We start from the raw sequence: 27,214 nt of genomic DNA, 5'->3' as shown, positions 1-27,214 counted from the left end.
ATGCTCAGCATATTCTAAATGTCCACTCAGTAGTGGCTTAGCCGATTAAGGTATTTCTACTTAGTGAAGAATATTTAAAAACTTGGAAGAAGTTTGTTTATTTTAGAATTAGAAGAAAGTGTGCAAAATTTTCTGTCTACTAATTACAGCAAAATAGACATTGAGTAGGGGAACTGGAAGTAAACGGAAAAAATAAAGCAACTCACTGATTTTGTTAGAGCTACCAGTATTAATCAGAGATTTCCTTTCTTTAATCTCCTATGCATTGCTATGTTTATGTAATGTCTTTCCAAGTAAATTTTAAATTGTTTTGAACTTTTTTTCAGGCATGTTACTACCAGATCCAGCGTGAGAAGCTTAACTAGGATGCATAACAGCTTGACAACTGGATTATCTGTAGGATGTTTTAGCACCATCTGGCGTCTTCCTGTAGTGGAGAAAAAGTGGTGTTGAAATTAGGACGTTGTGTTATTTTGGTGGTTATTTCTGAGCCTTACTAATGATGATAGCCCCGAGCCCAGAAAAAAAAGACATTATGGTTTAAAGGGAGGGTTGAAAAGGAGATAGAATTCAATTAAACCAGTCCCTTGCCTACGTTAAGTCCCCCAAATATCCCACATTTACTGTTTGGAAAAAGGACATCCCTTTCTACAGTAAAGAGTATGCCAGCTACATGAAGTTGTAAGGAGAGTTCTCAGTATAGCTTCTTACCTTAAAGAAGTTAAAAAAATTTTTTGAGTTTCGGGTTTGCCTGCAGTTACCCCAGATCCCTTTGCAAAGAGCAGATTGTACTTGAAACTACAGTAGCCACACTCTGCCTTCCTGAATTCCTCGCAGTCATGTGTGCATCATGCTGCTTTGCTGAGGGAGGGGAAAGAGAACCTTCTAAAACTGCAGTTTTAACTTTTTCTAAGCTTTTCCACCCATGTGGTATTCATGATGGGAGAGGTTCTATGCGGTGACTACCATCCCCTAACCCCAAACATGGAACACGTCTAAATAGGAGTCTTCAGCCTCCTGCCTAGAAAGAACATAGGAGTTTTGTTCATGGATTCCTTTCAGTGCTACAGAGTGAATACACTGGAATTCAAACACTGACTCTGAGCTGCTCTGGAACCCTATTGGTCCGTGCGCAAACGCTGTATTCCAAGGCCTGTGAATGTGAGCCTGAAGAGCTTTTGCATGTGGGCTGTATTTTGGAGCAGGACTAAATTCTGGGAACTATGGAAGCAAGGAACTGCATCCATCTTTGATCTAGTGTTCTGGTTCTTCCCTGTACCTCGCACTGAACTCACGGAAGGGAAGAGAAAGGAAATAAGCTTTGGCTTTTCCCATCTCAAAAGTATTGTAACACCTCAACATTTTAGTGTTTTGCTTTTTACCTTTTTTTTTTTTAATGTCCTATTGTAAATGGTTTACACTGTACAAGTAACACTAGTAGCTGTTTTGAATAACATAGGTGCTCTTCCTCATCTCATCTCCTACACACCACAGTGAGCATATGGAGTGTCCTCCAGATTTTGTTGACATCAGCAGATGTTAATCAATTTTAAAAAAGGATCATGGTTTCTCCTCTACTTTATAATCAAGACGTGTTTATTAAAATACTGTTTCGGAATGTTGGCTGTAATGCAACAGCAATTTTCATAATAAAAGACATTCATCTCTATAAGGTTGTTTTATGATTGCAAAGGAAATGACTTAGGGCAACCTAGAAATTTAAAAGAAACCCAGGCTGTTTTTTTTTTAATTAATTTATTTATTTTTATTTTTTTGCCCAAATTGTAATCCATGCCTCTTTGTATCGGCCCCAGAGGTCCCTGTAGGGTTTTAGAGATTTCTCTCTTTAAAATAAACAAATTCTATAATTATAGCACCTTTGCTAACAAAGAAATTGGCTTTCTGATCCTAATACCCCAAGGACAGGAGTCTTAAATCTTTATTATTTATTTGAATAAAAGGCATATTTTCATAGTCACTGGTTATTTATTTTTTTCTCCTGAACAGATTCAGGGAAGGGAAGAGAGAATTTAAAATTCTTGTTGGAAATGCTACCCATTAGATAGCTACCTCCCAGTTGTAATGTCTTCTCAAGAAGCCTTTCCATATGGGTCACCACTGCTCTCTACCAGAAGGTGGCTGCCCGTTTTTGTAAAGGAACCAACACTTGATTAATTTATGTTAAACACTTTGCATTTCCATTAGGGATTGTTTTGATTTTAGAATAAATACACAGATTACACATTGGGCTTTTAAAGGCAAATTTACTGAATGTTTTTGACCCCGTAGAGAGACCAGGATAGTTGTAGAAATGAACAAAGACTTGAGACCCATTGAGAAATTCTCAAATGATGGTAGACTCTCAGTTCTAAGAAAAACATGTTTTAACCCATCCTTGTATTGGAGTTTTGAATGGAACTTTCCAGTTACTTTAGGCTCTTGATACCATATTTATACCTTTCAGATAGCATCTTAAAACCATATATTTTCAAATTATAAATCTCCAGGCCACTGTCTGTAAATAGAAATAGCTATCATTCATGCAACAGTTTACAGATCTTTCACGTGTGTGGTGAATGCTCATAGCAGCTCTGCGAGGAAAGTGTTAGCTCCACTGATTTTGTAGGTAAGGAGTGGTTGGGATTTGCTCACTGTTAGAGTCGGGACTCTAACCTAGAGCTTCCTTAACTCTAATTCCAGGCCTCCTTCCTACTTCTGCCAGAGATAGCACTTCATAGCTGGGTTATGCATTAAAAGATTGTAAGGTAGGGGTGCCTGGGTGTCTCAATTGGTTCAACATAACAACTCTTGATTTCTGCTTGGGTCATGATCTCAGGGTTGTGAGATCCAGCCCTGCGTCTCAGCAGGGAGTCTACTTGAGACTCTATCCCTCTGCCTCTGCTCCTCCCCTTGCTCACACACATGCTCGTGCTCGCTCTCAAATCTTTTTTCTTAAGATCATAAGATAAAAGAGTTGAAAATGAATTTTTTTAAAGGTTTTATTTATTCATGAGAGACACAGAGAGAGAGAGAGAGAGGCAGAGACGCAGAGGGAGAAGCAGGCTCCATGCAGGGAGCTGACATGGGACTCAATCCTGGGTCTCCAGGATCACGTCCTGGGCTGAAGGTGGCGCTAAACTGCTGAGCCACCCAGGCAGCCCGAAAACGAAAACTTTTAATAAAATTAGGTGTTTATGATAAAATATGGTGTGCTCAAAATGGTCACAGATGTACCACATTCCCAGCTTGCATCTTCATCAACAGTGGAAAGCAGAGGAAGGCCATCTGCTTAATTTTGAGTGAAGGAGCTTGATAAACATCTAAGCATGGCCATTTGGTCTTTATTACACTCTGCCCTGCTGTGAGCAGTACCCTTTCATTTTATTCTGGGATATCTACTCCCCAGTGTGCTTCCCACCTACCCCTCGCTGCAATATACAATTTTCAAATAAAGCAATTCCAATCTGAGGTAGAGAATGGGTAACTATTAGGTTCAAGACAGTCACTTTGTAGGGAACCTTCCAGAAGGAAATTTTTAAAGGCCTCTTTGTTAGCTGAAGGGTCTTCCATTCTCAACATAACATGAGACAGTAAGGTGAATTGCTTACTCTCTGGTATCTCACAATTTTTCATTTCATTAACAATGCTACTGTGGTGTAGGGTGTCATCATGGAATGGTCAACAAAAAAATTTTGGTGTTATCTATGGTGGCATTTTGAGAGAAAATGCCACGGCAAAGGTTGTCTTTAGTCAACCTTTGAAAATTAGACTTCTCAGTGTAAGGAATACTTAAGATTTGTGACAGGGGAAGCTTACAAGTAATTTAGTGGTTAGGCTGAGTTAGGCTTCTGTGGATTAAATCAAAGAGGATGTGCAGAGATTTTAGAACAGTGAGGTGACTTTGGCAACTAATAGCTCACTAGTATTTTCTACCAAACCTTTTCTCTGGATAGGAGCAGCATTGCATGTACGCAGTCTTGCAGGTAAGAGACTCTGCCAAATGATCCTCATTTACCAGAAGAGATCTATAAATGTCTGTGCTTCTGTCGGTTTTTAATAGCTACAAATAAAATTCTGGGTAATTTAATTCGAATCATTTAGTTTCATTGTAACCCAAGATATATGGAGAATTCTGTGATGTTGAAAGAACACATTTTGCTTTGGGAAACCATTTCTTAAGTATGGAATAATGAGTTGTCACACAGACTAAGTAAAACTGAACATTTGTCCTAGTCTTGATCAACAGCATTTTGACCCAGAGGAAGCTGGGCAATTACTAAGTTTTCAAGTGCTTTCTCAGGCTTTGTCTAATAGCATTGTTTTTGAAAAATGAGCTTAATAGGGGTAGGGGGTATGGCATTTAATAGTAATCACTACATTTTTAAAAATTTGTGGAAATACTGATTTTTAAAGTAATATTTAGGACAAATTCCTTAGGAGTCCATTAACACTTGTGCAGCTTCTCAATTAATAAGAACTGGTGATCCTCTGTTACTTAATTAGTCCAGAATTGCATATGGTATTTATTTATTTGCAGTCTCAATCATGAATTCTCATTCTCATGACAGCAGAAATAGGTAAATTCTAACTGACAAAGTTTGTCCAGAAGTCACGAAAAGTCAGGAAGGAGGCGTTATAGTCGTTTGCCAGGCACAAGCATTTTTCAGGGCTAGTTCTGGAAACAAGAGGAAAACTTTTGAGGGATCCCTGGGTGGTGCAGCGGTTTAGCCCCTGCCTTTGGCCCAGGGCGCGATCCTGGAGACCCGGGATCGAATCCCACGTTAGGCTCCCGGTGCATGGAGCCTGCTTCTCCCTCTGCCTGTGTCTCTGCCTCTCTCTCTCTCTCTCTCTCTCTCTCTCTCTCTGTGTGTGTGACTATCATAAATAAATTTAAAAAAAAAAAAAGAAAACTTTTGATTAACTTGTTAACTCTACCAAATACCCCCTTTGAATGTCAGATTCCTCATCTGAAAAACAAAAGTTATTTTTGATATCTCCAAGATCTCAGCCCTTGATTTCAAAGTTTGATAGAGAAGCAGGTTGAAGTCAATATAACCAGACTAAGGAAGAAAGGAAGGGCACAGGCCTCCGGAGTCCAGCTGCTCCCACCTCAAGATTGAAATCCCAGCAGCTCTTGAACTCCTTGGGGGAAGTTTCAGCCTTTTACTTCCATATTTTGGGCTCCCATTTTTCTGCCCCTTCTCAACAACTAGGAGACAGCCCAGCCCCACTGCAGGTGCTGAGGCTTCCTGAGTGAACCAGAAAGCGCAAGATGCACTCTCCAGACCCTCTGCAGACGTGACCCGCACAGAAGCCGGACACTGAACAGATTAATGTGGAAGAGACTTGTGAAGCAGATTGTGAACTGAAGCATTGCAATACTTTTCAAAGCCAACTGGAGAGAGGGAAAACCATTTTCTGAGGTTTCCTTCTTTCACTTGTTGGCTTACCTTGGGCTAATACCAGGGACTCAGTGGCTTAAACAACAGATCTTCCTCACGGTTCTGGTGGCTGGAAGCCCAATAGAGTGAGCATGCGGGTTCAGGTGCGGTCCTGCTTCCTAGCTTGAAGAGAGCTTTCTGCTCACCGTACCCTCACCTGGCAGAGAGATTGATGGAGAACAAGCTCTCTGATGTCTCTTCCTACAAGGGCATTAATGCCATCATGGAGGTCCCACCCTCAGGGCCTCATCTCAACCTAATATCTCTCAAAAGTCCCATTTCCAAATGCCGGCAGCACAGTGGGGTTGGGACTTCAACTATCTGAGTTTGTGGGAACACAGTTCAGTCTGCAGCAGATTTGTCCCAGGAACCTGACAACAACCATCGTTTTTAGAACTCACCTAAGTTGTGGAGATAAAAATTATTGTTTGTGCCTCCATGGGTGAGGAGCTTTTGGTCAACATGAGCTTTTTAGAACATAGGAATTAGTTATCTGCAACCCTGGAGTTAGCATTAGATTTATTGGAAACTATTTTAATGATTAAAACTCATTGTAGAAATCATCTATCTGTAAATCTCCCTCACAAATAAGTTCATCTCAGGAATGCGCAGTCTGGTGCCCCCAGCAGCTGCTGCATGAATGGGCTTAGTTGCACACCCTGGCACCTGGGCATTAAGTGTGCAAGAATGGTGGCCCACCCTACTTACAATGCACAAGTGGCAGTTGGCTTGTTTAATCTGCACTTCCTCTCTAAGGATGTAATCTGGGAACCACCCTTGGGGCAGCTTGTCCAGCAGCTGCCTGCATATGATGACGTGGTGTCAGACCCATCTGTTTGCTCTGACTTCTGTGGTGGCAGACACTCCACCTCCCTTTTCAATTCCTTACCCTACATGTGCTCCTCTCTTGGGAGGAAGGTGAGTCATACATGCAAATGTTGTGCTAAATGATTCCACAGAGGCTCAAAAACTAGAACACGGGGAAAAAGGCAGGGTTTAACCTAACTCTGTTGGGGCTGGGCAGGGTGGGTGGGTGGTGGTGGGCATGGCAAAAGCATGTGATACCAGGTTTCGGTAGGATCTAGCAAACCAGAATACTTCAGTGTGACTGAATGTGTATGGGAAAGTTGTCTAAAATTCTGTAACAGCTTTTCGTGTTGCCCCTCTCACTGGGAATTTAGAGACAACATAATACGGATCTGTCTTTTTCTAGATAGCCTCCCTGGTTCAACTCCACAATCTGTCTAAATTCTAAGCAGCAGTCCTCAACCATATCAGACACAATATCCCAGTCTCCAACAACTAATTTGCAATACTCCTTTAAAAAAAAATCCCGATTTATCCTTTATTATCCTACTTTAACAAATGCTGTTGGTGCCCTGTACCCTTGGTTCTTACAATTTTGGTGCATTCCAGGCCAACTTCGAACTACCAGTACACACACTCACTAGCTGGAAGTATGCATGTAGCAGGCTAGAAAGACTAGAAGTAATGTTCTCTTGCAAAAGCCCTCAACCTATGACCGGCAGCATTGGTGTATAAATACCCCCACTTTCTTGTCCCTTATTCCCCCAAGGGATTAAGCTCCATAGTGCCCACAGTGGTTACTTGCTTGACACATTTTCACTGGCTTTCCCTCCTTGCCTTGTTCTAATATTCCACTCTGCTATTGGTGTTTCTTGGGATCACTTTCCAAACAAATCATCCCACTAGAATCTTTGTCCTGTGTCTGATTCTGGGGAAACCCCAAATAACTACACTTACTTACAACTTCAAAAAAAATCCATCTGTATCATGCCCTAGTAATAATAAAAAGATGCTAAATAAATGTCATCTATCAGACACTGTATATTTCAACATGTAAATATGAAATATCACTACACCAAAAGATACAATGAAACAACATGTTTGCACCTATGAGAAAAATCCACCAGGGGTGCAGCAGCCTTGAACGCAAACACAGATACAGCCTGATAGTGGTGAGTTACAGTGATGCCTTAAATGATTTGTTTGGAAAGTGATCCCAGGAAACACCAGTAGCAGGGTAGGATATTAAAACAAGGCAAGGGAACAAGCCAGTGGAAGGTGTATCAAGCAAAACCGCCCCACCATTACTGACATGATTTTCTGAAATAGTGAACAACTTGATAAAATCCAAGCAAAACAAAGCAAATTCAATTCTTAATTACCGTAGTAGCATTTCAGAAAATTCAATATATATTAAAACTATGCAAAAATACTTCATGTTTATAAATAAATAAATGTTGGGTTCTAGGCTCTAATAATTATAAGTTTGGTTTTTTTTAAGCAACATGAAAGTCCAGTGAGGTATTTTGAAGTATGCCAGGGCAAAAGGTGATTTTTCATTGCATAGGCAACTTCTGTGAAACTTCCACAAAGAGCAGTGAGCATGTTCCTTTTGCACTTGCTTTCTTAACCCCCATTTTGCTGATGGAAAAGTAGAAGTGATGGCTGGAGCTCCAGCCACTATTTTGGAGCAAGAAGATGAGAACCACACCACACCCCAGGGTGGCAGAGCAGCGAGCTGGAAGGAGCCCATTCTCTCAGCATTTCATGGAGCAAGACTGCCCTACCCACCCTGAACTGTCTCTGCCTGCACACTTTTACAGAAGCAAGACCTAAACTGCTACCCTGTTCAGCCTCTATAATTTGGGATTTCTGTTTCTTGAAACTAATCCTTCCTAAAGCTTCATGTAGAAAATAACCTCCAAGAGGTTTATTTTCTCAAACATAACCATGACTCTTGCCATTGTGATCAGTGCCACGAAGGACTGTGGGTGTGGTGAAAGGGAACAGAGCACGTAAGTGGAGTCAGGCCAGGGAAGAGGCTCTTCTGAGCTCTGAAGGATGGTAAAATTACCTAGATGAGAAATAAATGTCACTTGTTAAAAAAGGAGAGTGGGTGAAGTGTTTCATGAGATAGCAACGATCTCTCGTAGGGGTGGTTAATTTAGAGAGTGGGCTCTACAGGGCAAATGTTTGATTTGGTTTGGGTCCCCGGGTGTAGCACAGTGCTTGATTTGTTCAATAAATGCTGTTGAAAACATATTCCAGTGTGTGAGAGTGGCAGGGCCGGCGTGACTGAGAGAGCTGTGTGCTGTTTACTGGTCTGCTCCCAGGGCTGAATTCCACTGAAAGCTTGGGCAAGAAGGATACAGTCAGACAAAGAGCAGATCCACTGGACCAGGACATGAAGCCCTCAACAGCCACCAATCCGGAGAATGGTATGTGGTGCCAGGACTCCTCTCTAGACCAGAGAGGCCTTGTGACATCACTCTAGATATGAGATCAAACTTTGGGACAGGGATTCTGATAGATTTATTGTTATTCTTTTTTTTATATATATTGTGATTCTTTTAAGTTTTGTTTTGTTTAGTGAGGAGTCTAAGCAATTTTCAAGTCAGGAAGGAAAGAAATTGGCACAGTGGATTCAGAACCACTTTCTTTTCTCTCTTATCCCACAATGTTTTATTCAAACTTGGAACTTCACAACTTCTTCATATTCAAAATATCGCTATTAGAAAGAGAATGCCTATGAAATCACGCAAAATATCCAACATTCACTAAAATCTGTTCAGTTTCTTTAATCACTGGAATCCTGAGATCTGCATTAAAAACCTATTGGCAGTTAGAGTTTGGACTGTTTTTTTTTAATTAATTTATTATTTATTTGAGAAAGAGAGAGCATGAGGAAGGGGCAGAGGTAGAGGGAGAATCTCAAGCAGACTTCCTGTGAGGATAGAGCCCTACTTGGGACTCAATGCCATGACCCTGAAATCATGACTGAGCTGAAACCAAGAGTCCAGGGGATCCCTGGGTGGCTCAGCGGTTTGGCGCCTGCCTTTGGTCCAGGACACGATCCTGGAGTCCCAGGATCGAGTCCCATGTCAGGCTCCCGGCTTGGAGCGTGCTTCTCCCTCTGCCGGTGTCTCTGCCTCTCTCTCTCTCTCTCTCTCTCTCTCTCTCTCTCTCTATGTCTATCATGAATAAAATAAATAAAAATCTTTAAAAAAATTTTTTTAAATGAAACCAAGAGTCCAGCGCTTGATCACCAAGCCACCCAAGCGCCCTGGCAGTTAGAGTTTTTCAACACTTTCAATAAGAACTTTCAGAAAGGATGAAGACAAATGACTATGTTTGAATTAGAGAAGGAGAATCCAGAAAAGAACTGGATAGTTTTGGGATAAACCAAAGGCTGATAATATTGGGGAAAGGAAAGCAATATTGCTGTATATACTATGATCTATTATTTCATCTAATATTAGCAGCAGCCCTGCAGGAAAGCCAGCATATTCTCATTTTGCCACAAGGAAACTGGGTTTCAGAAATTTGGAGGACTCTCTGAAGTCCACACATTGATAGAACCAGAGCTTTGGGCCTGAAACCCATCCTCATTCCTCAGGAGCCCCCCTGGCACGTCCCAGCTGTCTGAGTTGCCTTTCACACTTACACCTGCCTTTCTTCACCTCCACCTGCCACCCCATCTCTGTCCTCTCCCTTTTCCAGGTCTCTCCCAGATCTTGAGGCTTGTGCTGCAAGAGCTGAATCTGTTCTACAGCCGAGACGTGAATGGAGTGTGTCTCCTATACGATCTTCTCCACTCCCCGTGGCTGCAGGCTCTGCTAAAGGTGAGCATCCGATGACCTGGAGGCCTTTGCCTTACTGTGGGAGCTGAAAACTGCTCACCCAACTCTACCACCAGTCAGTTGACAGGAAATTTCAACTTGATAAAAGTTCTTAGAAGGCAATTCTTTTCTGTGTTCTGAGAATTTCCCACATGGGTGTGGGTGTCCCCACACCAATAATAATTGTCGGGATACTAGTAGGTGTCTGCAATTCATCTCATTTCTGACACTATCTGGAGATGACATCAGATCCTGTAGGTTAAGGGTTCAGTCTCAGGGGACTGCCGCCCCTTCCCCCCATGTCAGATTCCAGTCACAAGCCCAGGCAGCTATCTGTACATCTGACCAACTATATCATCTATAAACCTGACCAACTATACATCAGAGGTCCCCATGACCTCCTCCTTGGGTTTGTTTTTTTTTTTAATTTTTATTTATTTTATGATAGTCACAGAGAGAGAGAGAGAGAGGCAGATACACAGGCAGAGGGAGAAGCAGGCTCCATGCACCGGGAGCCCGATGTGGGATTCGATCTGGGGTCTCCAGGATCGCGCCCTGGGCCAAAGGCAGGCGCCAAACCGCTGCGCCACCCAGGGATCCCTCCTCCTTGGGTTTGATTAATTTGCCACAGCCCACAGAACTCAGAGAAACGTTTTACTTGCTAGATTACCAGTTTATTATAAAAGGATGTAAGTCAGGGACAGCCAGATGGAAGAAATAAATAGGGCAAGGCATGTGGGTAGGTTGCATGGAGCTTCCATGCCCCCTCCACCATCCCTTGGATTTCCACAAGTCCACAAACCAGAAGTTCTAACAAATCCAGTCCTTTGGGGATTTTCTGGAGGCTTCATTACATAGGCATGGCTGATTAAATCATTAGTTATTAGAGATTGATTCAACCTTCAGCCCCTCTCCCTCCCCGGAGGTGGAGGTGGGGATAGAACTGAAAATTCCAACAGTCTAATTACATGGTTGGTTCTCCTGGCAGCCTGCCCTCAACTTTAGGTACATTCACCTCATTAACATAAAAAAGGGCATCTTTGTCACTTTCCTCACCTAGGAAATTCCAAGGATTTTAAGAACTCTGAGCCAGAATCAGGGCCAAATACATAATTCTTATTATAAACCACAGTATCATAGGCCTCAGGACTGCCCTCAGAGAAGAGCTACACAAACCTCTCAGCTTACGAAGGCTGAACTCAGGTGGGAAAGAATATGACAGTTCTTCTTTCCTCCCCCAGTCCAGTTTCTTTTGTTCAAAGGACCCTGGGATCACAAAGAGGCCACCACACATGGCCATTGGCAGCACCCTGAGCATCGGTCTATAAACATTTGTCCCTGAAGTGAAAATTCAGGACAAAAAAAAAATGGTTTTAAAAAATTATTCCTGGGCTCCTGGGTGGCTCAGTTGAGCATCTCCCTTCTCTGCCTACTTCTCCCCCTGTTCATGTTCTCTCTCTGTCTCTCTGTCAAATAAATAAATAAAATCTTTTAAAAAATTATTCCTCTTTGCTGTGCCTGGGTGGCTCAGTAGGTTGAGCGTCCAACTCTTGGTTTTGGCTCAGGTTGTGATCTCATGGGTCATGGGATCGAGCCACGCATTGGGCTCCCAGTTCAGCAGGGAGTCTGCTTGGAGATTCTTTAGCCCTTGCCCTTCTCCCCACTCCATCTCTCTCTCTCTCTCTCTCTCTCTCTCTCTCTCTCTCTCTCTCTCTCAAATAAATAAATAAATTTTTAAAAAAATTACTCCTCTTTGTTTCTTAAAGTCAGGAAGTGAGATATCTACAGTTCTGTTTAGGTATCTTAAATTTTTCTTATCTTGAAGATTTCTTCTTTTTTTAAAATTTGGCTAAAATTTCATGTGCTGTACAGTAACATCTACTATCTGATTATAATTTTCTTAATGCTATTTTTTTTAATTTTTATTTATTTATGATAGTCACACACAGAGAGAGAGAGAGGCAGAGACATAGGCAGAGGGAGAAGCAGGCTCCGTGCACCAAGAGCCCGACGTGGGATTCGATTCCGGGTCTCCAGGATCGCGCCCTGGGCCAAAGGCAGGCGCCAAACCGCTGCGCCACCCAGGGATCCCTCTTAATGCTATTTTTAAGAAAGATTCTTTCAAAGTTATTTTTTGGGATGTGGGTGTTTCCTTCAGCTAAGTGTGAAATGTGGCCAGTCTTTTGATGTATGTTAATACAATTCTTTAAAATAAGAGAAAGTGGCAACATCTTTAGCATGAACAGAGAGGTGCTCCTCACAGCACTTGTTTTGAAACTCTTGATTTCTTCATCGAGTCACCTACTTAGGTGACACTTAGGTTGTTTCTGTGTCACGACTCCTGGGAATAGTGCCACAGTGAACATGGGGGTGCAGATACCTCTTTGAGATTGTGATTTCTTTTCCTTTGAATACATACCTAGACGTGAAATATACAATGGGATAGTATTTACTCATAAAAAAGAAAGAAATCCTACCTTTTGTGACAACATGGATGGACGTGGAGGGCATCATGCTACGTGAAATAAGTCAGACACAGAAAGACAAATATCATATGTTTTCACTTGTAGGTGGAATCTAAAAAAGCAGAGCTCATAGAAACCGAGACTAGAAAGCGGCTGCCAGGGGCTGGGGCTGGGGGAAATGGGGAGATGTTGGTCAAAAGGTACAAACGTTACTTATGAAATGAATAACTTCTAGGGATATAATGTACAGCATGATGACTCTAGTTAATAACAATACTGCATTATAGACTAAAGAGTTGCTAAGAGAGTAGATCTTAAGTGTTCTTACACACACACATACAATCGTAATTATGTGAGGTGATGGGGGTGTTAAGTAAGCTTATTGTAGTACATACATATATCAAATCAACATCCTGTGCATCTTAAACTCACACAGTGTGATCTGTCAATTAAAGCTCAAGAAAGCTGGGAAGAAAATGCCCCACCTGCTTCCTATCAGGCACGTTTTCCTCCTGGGGTTAGCCAAAATGGGAGTTTTCTTGTCACTGAAAGGGATTCTCTTGCTTACCTGTGCAGGCTGTGTGTCCCCTGCAAGCCCTGCCTCAATTCCTCAGCCTTCTCACTCCCAGGTCAACCTGGGCACTGGCACGGGTGGCACGAGGATGCACTGTCATCCTGGATCAGATGGAGGAAGGAGGGGCCCCTGCTGGCCTCTTGGGCCTCATTCTTCCATCTGTAAGAGAAAACAGGTTCCTAAAATAAGAAGGGGGTGCTGCAGAGCTAGGCATGCCTTGCTGTCCTCCGCCGATTCTAGATCCCAGTATGGAAAAATTCCTTAGGTCAGTAGATGCGAAGTTGAAATGTTTGTAAATGAACCTTTCCCAGAGGATTAAGGGAGGAAAAGGAAACAAAGAGAAGCAGGTATCATGCGCCTGGGCTCTTGTTCAGACCCTCTGCTGAACCGTGAGCCACACAGCACATGCCCTGGCAGTTGCCCAGCACCGAGGTTCTTTCAGGTTCTTACGCATCTCTGGCCCCAAATCCCTATTGATCGTGACCCTAGAAAAGCCATTTGTTTATTTAACAAGAGTAAACACTTGAATTTCTTTTTATCAGTGATGTTGGCCGGGGAAGATGGCTCCAGGGGAAGATTGGCTCCAGTGGCAGCCAATACTCAAGCCCTTGAAGGATGGGAGCCACCAAACTTGAGTCCACCTCTTCTTTTTTTTTTTTTATTTAAATTCAATTTGCCAACATATAATAAATACATCATTAGTTTCAGATGTAGTTTTCAATAACCCATCGGTTGCGTGCAACACCCAGTGCTCATCACATCACGGGGCCATTCCTGTTGGACAGCGACAGACACCTTAGGAAAAGCCAGCACACAGCCACTCAGCTGCCCACGCCACAGCCCAGGATGCCTCTCCCCTTGCAGAGCGTTCACCCGGGACCTGAAGAGTCAGGTTATCAGGATGTCACTTTCCCCCCCCCCGCCCCCCCGTCACTCTCTGCAGGTTTATGACTGTCTCCAGGAATTTAAAGAAAAGAAGCTCGTCCCTGCCACAACTCATGCACAGACGTTATCCTGTGAGGTAAGGTGGCTTTTAATCCATAGAATAGTGGGGTTTCAACATGATGCCATTTCACTTGTAGTGCGAGTTTAAATGAATTAAAGGATCTAATGGCAAAGTTTGATGATGATTACACATCTCATAAGTGTTTCTAATTGAGCTTTAATAGAAGAAAGAAAAGTGGTCAGTACTTCAAATTTAAACAAAAAAATAACATTTTTTAGCATGTGTCCATTTCTCTATTTTTTTTCTTTAAACCTTAGACTCAGTTAATCCTCTGTAATCCACGAGTAAATGTTGTTCTAGTAATGTTTCCCAAATTTATGTCTCTAGCTGTGCTCTTTGCCTCAACTCCAGATTCTCATATCCAACTGCCTCCTCTCCATCATACTTAGGGGACCCTCAAACTTAACATGGCCCTTGAGCTCCTGATCTTCCCCAAAACCAAGGCCACTCCCTTCCCAGCCTTTTTCATCTCAGTAATGACTTCTTTGTTCTTGCACTACTCAGACCAGACTCTTTGGGGCTATCTGTGACTCTCTCTTTCTCTCATACTTGACACCCAATCTGACAATGGATCCTGTCGGCTCCAGTTTCAAAATATATGCAGAATCTTATGAGCTCCACTCTGCCACCTAATAGAAACCATCATCATCTTATATACAGATAATTGCAATATAGCCTCCCACTGATCTCCTGCTTCTACCCTTGCCCCCCTATAAACTATTTCAGTATAGCAACTGAAGACATCCTCTTGAAGAGTGTGTCAAATCATGTCACTTTTCTGCTCAAACCCTTCCAATGACTTCCCATTTCAGAGTATACATCATAGTTCTTAAATAGCCAAACATAATGTAGTTCCCATTCCCTGTTTGACTTAATACCGCCCTCCCCCTTATTCATTCTGTTCCAGTCAGATTAACCTCTTGTGGTTGCTTGAATCAGGTATGCTCCTGCCACAGGCCCTTTGCGCTTGCTATGCCGTATGTCAGTAATGCCCTTGACCATATATCCACATAATTTGCTTCCTTATCTTCTGGTCTCCACTCAAATATTACCTTCTCACTAAGGCTTTCTCTGGTCACCCTATCTAAAATTGCAACCCCTCAGAGCACTCCCTGTCCACCTTCCTGTTTTATTTATATTCTTAATTTTCCTTATCATCAAGTAAAAATGGGGATTTTTTTTTAAGAATGGGGATTTTTGTCTGCCACTGTATCTGTATCATTGAAAACAGTGTCTAGCACATAGTAGATGTTCAATAGGTATTTGTTGAATGGATGAATAGTATAATCCATTTTATTACCATATTAGAAGAAATAGAAAAGAGAAAAAACTGTGCCCTCCATTCTAATAATCAATGATTCAAACTGTTCTCAGTTGTCCACAGAAAAATACATACATAATATTTTATTCAGTTGTCATTTCTAGGTAATGGAGGTAAAACTTAGTAAACTGCTTGTTTTCATTTGACTGTATGTAGTGGGGTTTGACTGTTGGGGTTTCATGGGGCTCAGTAAAGTCTTGAAAGGTTTTATGTCCTCTTAGAAAGCAAGTCTACACCCAAACAGAAGAGATCAGAATTAGAATGTTTAACACTTTTTTAATAGCAACAAATATTAAAATTGGTAATCAAATAATAAGTCCTAAAATATAAATTACTATTCTCATTTTCCACATGATGAATGGAGCATCCCATGGGATGCGCTTGAGCCTGAACTCAAACATCTTAACCTGCCCATAAAGATCCCCTTGTTTTAGTGCCTCTAGGGGGAGTTTACCTTAGTACATATGTTACAAAATTATGTCAGTTCTTCCTCCAAGACTGTGGTATGCCAGCACTGAGGCACTGAGGTGTAGACCTACCCCAAATCTCCGATTCTACCTGCTGTAGTAAAGTTGAATGAATAAGGAAAGATCCTTGGCCCTGATCAACTTTAAAAATTAAAAAAGAGGGTTTCAATAACAGCTTTTCTTAGGTCAATATCATGCTAGTCAGTGTATCTGTTATTCAGCCTGGATGACGTTAATTAGGTGATGAAGATTTTTTTAAAATTTACCATGTATGCTTTTTCACCAACCAGGTGGTGGGAATATTACATGAAACTCCTAAATCCCCTGAGATCCAGGAGCTTAGACAAATCCTCCAGGATCCGCACTTTAAGGCAAGTGCTTGCTAAAATAGACAAGGTATGCCCATCTGGCATGTGGGCAATGTTGGAAAGAAGAAATGTGACAGGAAATGTACTTTCTGAATAGATATTCTATTACTGTCCATGGGTGACCAACAGATTGTTTCGAAAGATGTGGGATTCAGATGTGACTGGCTCTGTGTTGTTAGCCATGGAGCCAAGCCTGCCATATTTATGAGGAGACATCCAGAACTTTCCATAATGTCTTGTTTCCACCCTGCAAAGCCATAGTCCCTCTAAAATTCTGGGGGACAATCAGGGTGGTACACTTCCTTTCCAACTTGGAAATATTTTAAGTGTTGGATGAAGTGTGTGAAGATGTTCTGAAAATATAGTCTAAAGATGATTAACTCAATGAGGGAGTATGTGAAGAACACTTGCTTGAAGAACATATGATTGTAGAACAGAAACCTATCTCATAGTACTTTACAGAGTTTGAGTTCAGTTTATCAATAAGTGAGACCTTTAAGAGAATTTCTGCATTAGGAGCAGTGGGATTTACGAGTCAAATTTTCAGTTCACAAGATAACCTGAGAGAATTTCTCGGAGTTCCAGCGAAGTTCTGTCCATCAGTCTCAAGTTGGGCTATAGAATGACTATTTCCCCACCCAACGAAATAAAAATTTAACGTAATGGACCATTAGAGGGAACTTTCTGATCATACCCTAAATCAGGAAACTACTTTTTCTCATTCTGTCACTCATAGGCCCTTGGAAGTCACTGACAAACTAAACAAGCAGGATGTTTTGATTACTGTCTCCCATTCTGCCTTAATTAGGGAAAATATTACAAAAGTTATTCTGTAGTTCAAGCTTATAAAAGCACCATGGATTACATGGGTTTGCAGGAAATGAGAAAGTGACAAAATATATTTTAGCGGAAATGCAACAATATATTATGTATCACTTAACCTCTCCATGCCTCGTTTCTTTATGAAATGGAGACAATAAATATACCTGTCTTATGGAGTTATCGTGAAGATGGAGTTAATCCACATAAAATGCTTAGCCCAGCATGTGTGTGTTGGTTGTTGTGGTGATGGTGATGGTGTCTTACAGAGTGTTAGTTCACTGTCTTCCAGATGGGTGTGTTCTGTGTGTGACCTTTATTCACCTTGCCTTCTCTGTTTCCAGGCCTTGCTCAGTGCCCATGACACTGTGGCTCAGAAAGATTTTGAACCCCTTCTCCCCCCACTGCCAGACAATATTCCTGAGAGTGAGGAAGCAATGAGGATTGTTTGTTTAGTGAAAAACCAACAGCCTTTGGTAAGGAAATCACTATATCTTCTCAGTTAGAATTATATCAGGGTTAATTGTGATCCAAGAGTTAGTTGTGAACTAAATTATCACTAGTAGTTACTTAATATAATGTTAAATATACTTGTCGGTAGTCATAGTCTGAGGCATTCAGATAATGTGAAGGGATCCATGATAATGGCTAGAGCATGTCCTAACAATTTTTGCCTGTGGTTTCAAATACATTATATATTGCAATGCTTTCACTAGAAGGACTTTGGCTTAGTGTTTTTCTTTGTTGAAAAATCTGTGAGAAATAAGACTTTTATTTTATTAATTTTATTTTTTGAGAAAGTGTATGTGAGCATGAATCAGAGGAGGGGCAGCAGGAGAGGGAGAGAGAATCCCAAGCAGACTCCATGCTCATCATGGAGCCCCATGCAGAGCCCAATGTGGGGCTTGATCTCATGACCCTGAGATCATGACCTGAGCTGAAATCAAGAGTCAGATGCTTGGGCCGCCTGGGTTGCTCAGTAGTTAAGTGTCTGCCTTTGGCTCAGGGCCTGATCCCAGGATCCTGGGATTGAGACCCACACTGGGCTTCTTGCATGGGCCTGCTTCTCCTCCTTCTGCCTGTGTCTCTGCCTCTCTTTCTGTGTCTCTCATGAATAAATAAATAAAATATTTTTTTAAAAAGAGTCAGGTGCTTAACCAACTAAGCCACCCCGGGGCCCCATATTTTATTTTATTATTTGGCTTTCTGATGTACGTAAATTTCACTAAATTCCAATCTGTTTATCTAAGTTGGTTTTTTTTCTTTATTTACTGGAAGCTAAGTGAGGCATTAATTTGATTTTCTAAGATTAGTCTCTTTAATTAGGTTGCAATGGGTGAGAACTTTATCTTTGAAAGGATCTAACTAAAAAAATAAATAAAAAAAAGAAAGGATCTAAATATTCTTTTCTATTTATGTGGTTGGATAGAGACTTCAGTAGGCCAAGGTTGAATGAATGAATGGCCTCCCCTTTCTGATGGCATGATAGGGCCCTGGGTGGTATAAATACCCTCTCCTGACCAGACCAGACCTATATTGAGGGAAGCTACCTGAAAAATGGTCATGTTAGGTAAAAGAGGGATTCTGCTGCACTCTCTCCCCAGGGAGCTACCATCAAACGCCACGAGATGACAGGGGACATCCTGGTGGCCAGAGTCATCCACGGCGGGCTGGCTGAGAGGAGTGGTAAGCTGGAGCAACAGAGTACAAGCATGACCAGAGAAACAGGAAAACCTTAGTTATTTAGTCTTCTTTCCAGGGAAACCCCTGTCTTCCTAACCAAGGCCAGAGCTTCTATGCGTGACATTGCTTGGTTACTAGGAAGGAAGAAATAAATATCCCAGAAAATCCTCTCCCCCTCCTTCACTGAGGTCCTATATTAATGTTCTCTCGGTTTGCATTCTCATGGTAACCTAACCAGCTGGGTATTATCATGCCATTCTGTAGAAAAGGAGACTGAGGCGGAAGGAAATTAGGTAACTGCTGTGCTCGAGGTTGGACAATTCGAGTCAGGATGCAAGCCCAGGTCAGCCAGCACTATATTCCCAACTCCCGCTCTTCCCTTGGTCCTTCTCCTTTTAACAGGCATAATGAACCCAATTTCTTTCCTTTCTCTGCTGCATTTCTGGGCCTGCCGGCCCTCATCCTCACTGCCCAGGGCCCTGGAGACCTGGCACGGGCTTACACCCCAACATTCTTAGAGCAGTGGCCCCGAGGATCTCCTAGGTGCTAAGATCATCGGCCCTTCATTTGGCCTCAGTTTATTTTTACTTCTCTAGGACATTTGATGTCACCCTAACTGTCTTGAAGTTTTCCTTGCCCTTGGTTTCTGCTTCAGGACGTCCTCCTGCTTATCATCTCCTCCCTCTGACAACTCTGCTGTTTGCATCATGTTTCTTGGGGCTTGATTGTCACCCTCATGTTTCTCCACATTTTCTTTTGGAAGATTTCCTTTTCATTTATCATTTACTCACGCCACTGACATCTTTACTTTTAGTGTTATCTTCATTTTACATCAGGCTACCAAAAATAAAAGTATCACCATCACTTCATACCCAGGAAAGAGGTGTAAAAATGCAATTCTCTGTGCTCTGGTGGGTGGACATTAATATAACCAGTCTGTATTATTATTATTATCATTATTATCATCATCATCATTATTATTACTATGGTTACTTCAGAGTTCATTTTTAAATGTTAGAGCATGTTTGGATTAGTGAGTTTGCTAAAAATCCTCAGTGTAGACACCTCTGGTTTTTTGCCCATTTTCTTGTACTCTGTTTGTGTTCCTGTCTGCCTAGGGTTGTTATGTGCTGGAGACAAACTGGTGGAAGTGAATGGAGTTTCAGTTGAGGGACTGGAGCCCGAGCAAGTGATCCATATTCTGGTAACAGTCTTCTGTTTGCCTTCTCCGTGACTCAGTGCCATGCCGCAGCTGACCTGAGCCTGTCTGGCCCATGCTGTGTGCACTATAATGGGAGGGGGGTTTGGTTCTTCTTGGCAGCTTCCTTTCTCCAGCCCCCAGACCTTCCTGTTTCTGTGCAGCTCCACCTCCACTCCCCCACCCCGGTCTGGTTTCTGCTGGGAGACTTCTCTTGCCACCCTGCTCTTTCAGACTCAGGAAGGCTGGCAGTCTCCCCAGCCCAGGTCCCTTGTTGCCTGGGTTGCTCCTTTGGAAACTGAGCCTGGGATGGACAGAGTGAGGCTTTGGAAGGGAGTCCAAACCTGAGAAAACTATCCTCATTCCCCTAACCTTTTTATACAGCTGAAATCTATTTAACATCTTCCTAGAGGCAGCTTTGGTGCAGGATAGATGTTGTAGGAGGCTAGCCTATGGAGAGGGGGATTTCCTTGCTTGCCCTGCCACTGTCCTTGGTGATTGAAACTGGATATTTGTGACTAATTATGGTTTCTTTTAGGTCCCTATTCCCACTTTTCAAACCTTTGCCTGAATCCCTGTCAAGTTGTCATAGCCATAGTGGTATGACCCTGCCATCTCCCCCATGCACACCCCAAGTGTGAGGCCCGAGGTGGATGACTATTTATCACATAGACTAGTGGTTCTCTGACCAGGCTTTAGGGGGAACTCTAAATTTTGATAGATGTGCCTCAGGGACTGAGATAAGAGGTAGTATTATAAGGAGCATACCAAGCACCAAAATATTTTGCAAATGACCACTGCTGGAAGATGCTGCATGAGATAAGGACACTGCAAATGGAACTTTAAGTACTGCCAATCACCAACACATAGGCTCCACCTAAGCCACTTTGGTGCCAGCTGTAGAGACAGGATGGTGGGACTGTGAAATTTCTAGGAGTGAGGACAGGTATTGTTCATCTCTGGATGTCCAAAACCTGTCGTAGTGCATGTGGCAGGAGGATCTCACCCTCTCCATCAGACTGAGAGGTTCTCTGTCTCCTCAAAAGCTTTGAGGCCCTCCATTCCCACCATTAGCTTGGAGCTCGTCAGTCCCTCAGAAGACTTGGGAGCCTTCCCCTCCCCATCAGACTGGGCTGCCTGGTGCAGGAACAGGTGCTCAGGAAGTCATTACTGACTGGGGCTTACAGAGGGGAAGTCCAACCAAGGCCTCATCTCCTTCCCCAGTGTCTGTGGCAAGGAGACTATGGTAAATAAGGTTGCAAGATGGAGTGTTCCTGGAAGAGACTGGGCCTCAGGGTGGGGCTCAGTAGGCCAGGGACTCTGGAGCCCCACTGCAGGGCAGAAGCTGAGCTAAATTTCTTCCTAATTTCCACTTCTGCATAGTGATATTTAAATGTTGAACCCTTGTAAAAGTTCTGGTGGGGCATGTAACCCTTAAAGCTGGCCACACTGTGCTGTAACTCCATCTGTTGAACTCCAATAACCCAGTGAACCCTGAGACTTATTGTCCCCTCCCCTTTGACATTTTCCAGGCCATGTCTCGTGGCACAATAATGTTCAAGGTGGTTCCGGTGTCTGCCCCACCTGTTAATAGCCAGAAGATGGTAAGAATGTACTGAGCCTTCATAATCACACATAGTAAATTCTCAAATAGCAATAATAGTGACTTAATATTTTGTGCCATTTCTCTATAACGTGTTGAACATTCTTTCAATACTGTGTTGCACATTTTTCAATACTGATGATGGGAGAGGCAAATGAGTAAATGAATACAGTAAAGGAGATGAGGTACAAGAAGTTAAAAAGTAACATCAAGAATGGGAAACGCTTGAGCAAAAACTTCTCAGCACTAAGAGCTTCTGTTGCCAAAGTCACCTTTTTCATGGACCTGAGGCTTAGTTAAAGAGGCAAGTTCTCCCTTTTGGAGAGTATGGGGAGAAAAGATAGCAACAGTAGGTGGAGGAGTAGAGAAATGGTTTCAAGTCTTGACAACCTATGGACAAGGGTTCTTCTGATGGGGCCATTTTGCACCTACTGCCAGGTGTACGTTCGTGCCATGATTGAGTACTGGCCCCAAGAGGATCCCACCATCCCCTGCATGGATGCAGGGTTGCCTTTCCAGAAGGGCGACATCCTTCAGATTGTGGACCAGAACGATGCCCTCTGGTGGCAGGCCCGGAAAATTGCAGACCTTGGTACCTGTGCTGGCCTAATTCCTTCTAACCACCTTCTGAAGAGGTAAGAGGATTCAGGACTGAGCCATCAGGAAATAAAATGTTTTCTCGGTCTTCTGTTATTGCAGTTAGGATGAGGTAAAGGGAGACAAGCAGATGGACAAACACATATACTGGTCTATAAATCAAAGTCAACTTATCCATATTCCCTAAGCATCTTAAAACCAAGGGGATCAGAATAATCATATCAGCTAGAAAAGAGCGAAAAGCACTTGTGAAACTCGAACTTTAAAAGATAGTTCTAACTGCCTCTATTAATCATTTGAAGTCAAGTTGAAACCTCAGCTATTGAATCTGAACCCATGACCTTCACTTTTGTGTTCTTGAGGTCCAAGGGAATGAGTAAAGATAGAAGATAAAAATAGGTCCAAGTCTCAGCCAATGTTAAGAAATCAAGAAGAAGGAGAGGAACTAACAAAAGCAATTAAGAAGGAATAACCAATGAGGCAGGGTGAAAATCAACCCTGTCAGCTGCTGTAGAGTGGACTGAAAAGTAACCATTGGATCTGCCAAAATGGCAGTCTTAGGTGATTTTGATAAAAAACAGTTGCTGTGGAGTAATGGGACCAAAATCCTAGTAGAGTGAGATTTGAAGAAATTGATGGCATGAGACATTTTAGTACAAAACAGAGCAGAGCAATAGAAATAGCTAGAAGGGAAAGTGGGGTGGTATGAGAGAACTTTTTGAGATAAGGCACATAATGCTGGTGAGAACAGTCCAGTGAGAGGGAACACTTTTATGATAGAGAAAAAAAGAGAAAAGAATTGCTATTGTCAATGTCCTCAAGCAGACAGAAGGAAGATGATCTAGTACAGTTGATTGTTGAACGACGCAGGGGTTAGAAGTGCTGAACTCCATGCGTTCAAAAATCTGCATGTGACTTCTCAGCCCCCACTACTTAACTACTGATAGCCTACTGTTGGCCAATAACATAAATGGCAGATTCACACGTATTTTATATGTTATATGTGCTATATACTGTATTCTTACAATGAAGTAAACTAGAGAAAAGGAAATATTAATAAGAAAAATCATAAGGAAGAGAAAATACATTTGCAGTACTGTACTATATTGAAAAATATAATCCACCGGGGTGAAACTGGTTGTTGTTTTTTTTTTTTCTCACGGTGTATTTCTTTGTGCATAGGAAGCAACGTGAGTTCTGGTGGTCTCAGCCATATCAGCCCCATGCCCACCTCAAACCCACCATATGTGAGTGTGCTAATATCTCAGCCCCAGTGTGTGCGTCGCAGGGAGGCCTGCTCCTTCTCTCCCAGGGCTGGCTCCCTGCCCAGGAGAGGATCTCTGAATGTCTCCCCCACCCCCTTGCCCAAATAACCTCCTGGCAGCCATCTGAGATCCTCCTCTGCATGTTCATTCCTTTGGATGTAGAAGAGTTTTCAGTTTATGAAAATGCAAATGTTCCTGTGTTGGTGACACTTTTGGTGATGGCTCCCTGACTTGGGATCCCCCAAGATCTCTACAGCTAGCATATAAGTTTTACATATGCTTGTGAGCAAGGCTGCATGGCTGCACACAAACCTTCACTGAGGCTCTGTGCAGGGGGGTTAAATTTCACAGTATTCAGAAGCTCTGATTGGCTTATGTGTGCCTTTGATGAATAAACATGGGACTGAATTATTACTTAATCAATGCAGCTTGCTTGCTAGACAGTATTATTCAAATGGCAGTGGGGGAATGGTTAGTAGACATATTCATCATAGCAAATGCTTGTAAACTACTCACAGCCTTCACAAGTGGGGGCTGCAGCTTGGCACAGCTCAGCTGGAACCATCTGTGCAAGGCCCTTCAGAAATGGCCCTCCTGGGGCACCTGGGTGGCTCAGTTGGTTGAGCATCTGCCTTCAGCTCAGGTCATGATCCCAGGGTCCTGGGATACAGCCCCACATCGTCAGGCTCTCTACTCAGCAAGGAGTCTGCTTCTCCCTCTCCCTCTGCCTGCTGCTCCCCCAGCTTGTGTTCTCTCTCTGTCTCTCTGTCAAATAAATAAATAAAATTTAAAAAGGAAGGAAGGAAGGAAGGAAGGAAGGAAGGAAGGAAGGAGAAAGAAGAAGAAAGAAAGAAAGAAAGAAAGAAAAGACAGACCCTCCTACAGGCCCCTGGAAAGAAAGTAAGGAAGGGGACAGGGGACGAGGAGGTAGGAAAGGGACCTGAAGTCTACTGGACAACAGCGTCAGCGTCACAGATTAGTCTGTGACAAGTCCATCATCACTTTATTGCTAATTGTCTCAGCCCCCAAATTAGTTTTTCTTCTCTTTTTCTCTTGAAGACTTATGGTGACAACTATAGAGACAGTTTTGAAGGAAGAAAACTCTCTTAGGATCTCTTCACACTGGCCATGTTTTCATTATCACCTTATGGATTCGTATCACCTTATGGATACGTATCTTTCAGTACTCTGATAGCAGCTGCAATGCCTCTTTCTTTCTTTCTTTTTTTTTAAAGATTTTATTTATTTATTCATGATAGTCACACAGAGAGAGACAGAGAGGCAGAGACACAGGCAGAGGGAGAAGCAGGCTCCATGCAGGGAGCCTGACGTGGGATTCGACCCCGGGTCTCCAGGATCGCGCCCTGGGCCAAAGGCAGGCGCCAAACCACTGCGCCACCCAGGGATCCCTCTTTCTTTCTTTCTTTCTTTTTTTTTTTTAAATATTTTATTTATTTATTCATGAGAGACACAGAGAGAGGCAGAGACATAGGCAGAGGGAGAAGCCGGCTTCATGCAGGGAGCCCGATGTGGGACTGGATCCTGGGTATCCACTTGATCCCAGATCTCCAGGATCAGGCCCTGGGCTGAAGGCGGCGCTAAACTGCTGAGCCACCCGGGCTCCACTTTCTTTTTTAAATGTAACTTCTATGAGAATTTTCGTGATACGATCTTCATAGTGATATTTTAGCTATTTTCCCCTGTGTTTTGAAAAAGTTTTTGTTGTTGTTGTTTTTTTACCAAATCAGATGAAAGTTCTTCTCTAATTTGGTTTCCTATTTTTTTCTCAAAGGCACATGGAAATGTTGATGAAGCTTTTAACCAGCATCTGATAACTAGTATCACCAGGAGTTGATGCTTAATTTGCTTGTGTAGCCTGAGTGCGATTTACATTAGGCTTTTGGGAAAGTCCATCCCGATAAAGAATTGTCAGCCCCTATTACTGTACTCATACACCTCTAAGTCCAAGAACCTCGAGGATAGAGCCACCGACTTAAAGGGTCACCTCTCACAGGGTTGTTTCTGATGGAGCATGATCAGTTTCTAAACTATTAGATCATTTATTTTTAACTGCTTTAGTTGGTGCTGCCATAAGTATTATCTTGTATCTTTCTGCTTAATGTTACCCTAGTGAGAAATTAACCTCAGGAACAGGTTATTGAATCCAGAGGTATAAGCAATTTTATTTAACAAGACTTAATGAAAACTTTGCAGAAAACTATTAAAAATATATTTACTGAGGATGCATATACAGTTAAGTAGTCGCCTTTCTCTTTTCTTTCTTCCTCCTTCCCTCCTCTTTCTTTCTTCCTTCCTTTCTTCTCTTTCCTTCCCTCCTTCATCCCTCCCTTCCTTTTATTCCAGTCAAAATTTGAGTTCCTAAAATATGCTGTACTAAGTGCATTAACTCAGAAATCAGTAGAATGCAATCCTTACAGAACTTTAGGGTGGTAAGAGAATAGATTTGCCAGAAGCAAGATCTCCATTTCCAACAAGATTCATAAATGTATTCGTTTCTCTAGGATATTCATTTTATCATTTTGTTACCAAAACTCTACCAAATTTCTATAGATTAACCCCAGGATATTAATTACTATAATTTTGGCACTTCACTTTTCTTACTACAAATTAATCTGAGAAACTATAGCATTAACCAATGTGTTCTCTCTCTCTCTCTCTCTCTCTTTTTGCTTCCATTATCTGTCTGTACCCAGCAATTTCTATGGAAGAAGGTAAGAAATCAGTATTTGAAAAAAAAATCATTTCCAAAGTCTTGTAGAAATTTTGTATATTTTTCTTAATTCACTTCAATCCAGTTCTGCTATTTATTAAGATCTTCCTAAATACCTGTAGTGTTCCAGTCACTAATATCTTAATTTGTTTTTTTTTTTTTAGCAAGAGCTAGGTTTATTTATTTATTTTTTTTTATAAATTAATTTTTATTGGTGTTCAATTTACCAACATACAGAATAACACCCAGTGCTCATCCCGTCAAGTGTCCCCCTCAGTGCCCGTCACCCATTCACCCCCACCCCCCGCCCTCCTCCCCCTCCACCACCCCTAGTTCATTTCCCAGAGTTAGAAGTCTTTATGTTTTGTCTCCCTTTCTGATATTTCTCACACATTTATTCTCCCTTCCCTTATATTCCCTTTCACTATTATTCATATTCCCCAAATGAATGAGAACATACACTGTTTGTCCTTCTCCGGTTACTGTGGCCAAGTTCAAAAAGGGTGTTGCCTGAGTTCTCCTCTGGGATTTTGATGGAATCTTGTCTCACATTTAGATCTTTCATCTATTTTGAGTTTATCTTTGTGTATGGTGCAAGAGAGTGGTCCAGTTTCATTCTTCTGCATGTGGATGTCCAATTTTCCCAAAACCATTTATTGAAGAGACTGTCTTTCTTCCAGTGGATCGTCTTTCCTCCTTTATCGTATATTAGTTGACCATAAAGTTCAGGGTCCACTTCTGGGTTCTCTGTTCTGTTCCATTGATCTATATGTCTGTTTTTGTGCCAGTACCACACTGTCTTGATGACCACAGCTTTGTAGTACAACCTGAAATCTGGCATTGTGATGCCCCCAGCTATGGTTTTCTTTTTTAAAATTCCCTTGGCTATTCGGGGTCTTTTCTGATTCCACACAAATCTTAAAATAATTTGTTCTAAGTCTCTGAAAAAAGTCCATGGTATTTTGATAGGGATTGCATTGAACGTGTAAATTGCCCTGGGTAACATTGACATTTTCACAATATTAATTCT

At 42.2% G+C, this 27,214-nt stretch overlaps 2 protein-coding genes across 2 annotated transcripts in view; both read left to right on the top strand.

The window, feature by feature from the left end:
• ALS2 (alsin Rho guanine nucleotide exchange factor ALS2) overlaps window positions 1-1,949 on the top strand; it is a 70,081-nt gene extending 68,132 nt beyond the window's left edge. The window contains 1 exon segment of the mRNA XM_055345262.1: window positions 327-1,949. Coding sequence (XP_055201237.1) covers window positions 327-365 — 39 coding nt within the window. The 3' untranslated portion in view covers window positions 366-1,949.
• Window positions 1,950-8,198: 6,249 nt separating this feature from the next.
• Window positions 8,199-27,214, top strand: part of MPP4 (MAGUK p55 scaffold protein 4) — a 43,533-nt gene continuing 24,517 nt past the window's right edge. The window contains exons 1-12 of the mRNA XM_055344984.1: window positions 8,199-8,263; window positions 8,601-8,686; window positions 9,969-10,090; window positions 14,070-14,147; window positions 16,211-16,291; window positions 17,452-17,583; window positions 18,712-18,793; window positions 19,909-19,994; window positions 21,521-21,592; window positions 22,030-22,226; window positions 23,371-23,435; window positions 26,168-26,185. Of these exons, the coding sequence (XP_055200959.1) occupies window positions 8,199-8,263; window positions 8,601-8,686; window positions 9,969-10,090; window positions 14,070-14,147; window positions 16,211-16,291; window positions 17,452-17,583; window positions 18,712-18,793; window positions 19,909-19,994; window positions 21,521-21,592; window positions 22,030-22,226; window positions 23,371-23,435; window positions 26,168-26,185 (1,084 nt within the window). The remainder of the gene's footprint in view (window positions 8,264-8,600; window positions 8,687-9,968; window positions 10,091-14,069; window positions 14,148-16,210; window positions 16,292-17,451; window positions 17,584-18,711; window positions 18,794-19,908; window positions 19,995-21,520; window positions 21,593-22,029; window positions 22,227-23,370; window positions 23,436-26,167; window positions 26,186-27,214) is intronic.

The sequence above is a fragment of the Nyctereutes procyonoides genome, unplaced genomic scaffold (assembly GCF_905146905.1).
Source record: "Nyctereutes procyonoides isolate TBG_1078 unplaced genomic scaffold, NYPRO_anot_genome, whole genome shotgun sequence".
Lineage (NCBI taxonomy): Eukaryota > Metazoa > Chordata > Mammalia > Carnivora > Canidae > Nyctereutes > Nyctereutes procyonoides.
Note: the sequence above shows the minus strand (reverse complement) of the source record. Positions and strands in the feature narration are given on the sequence as shown.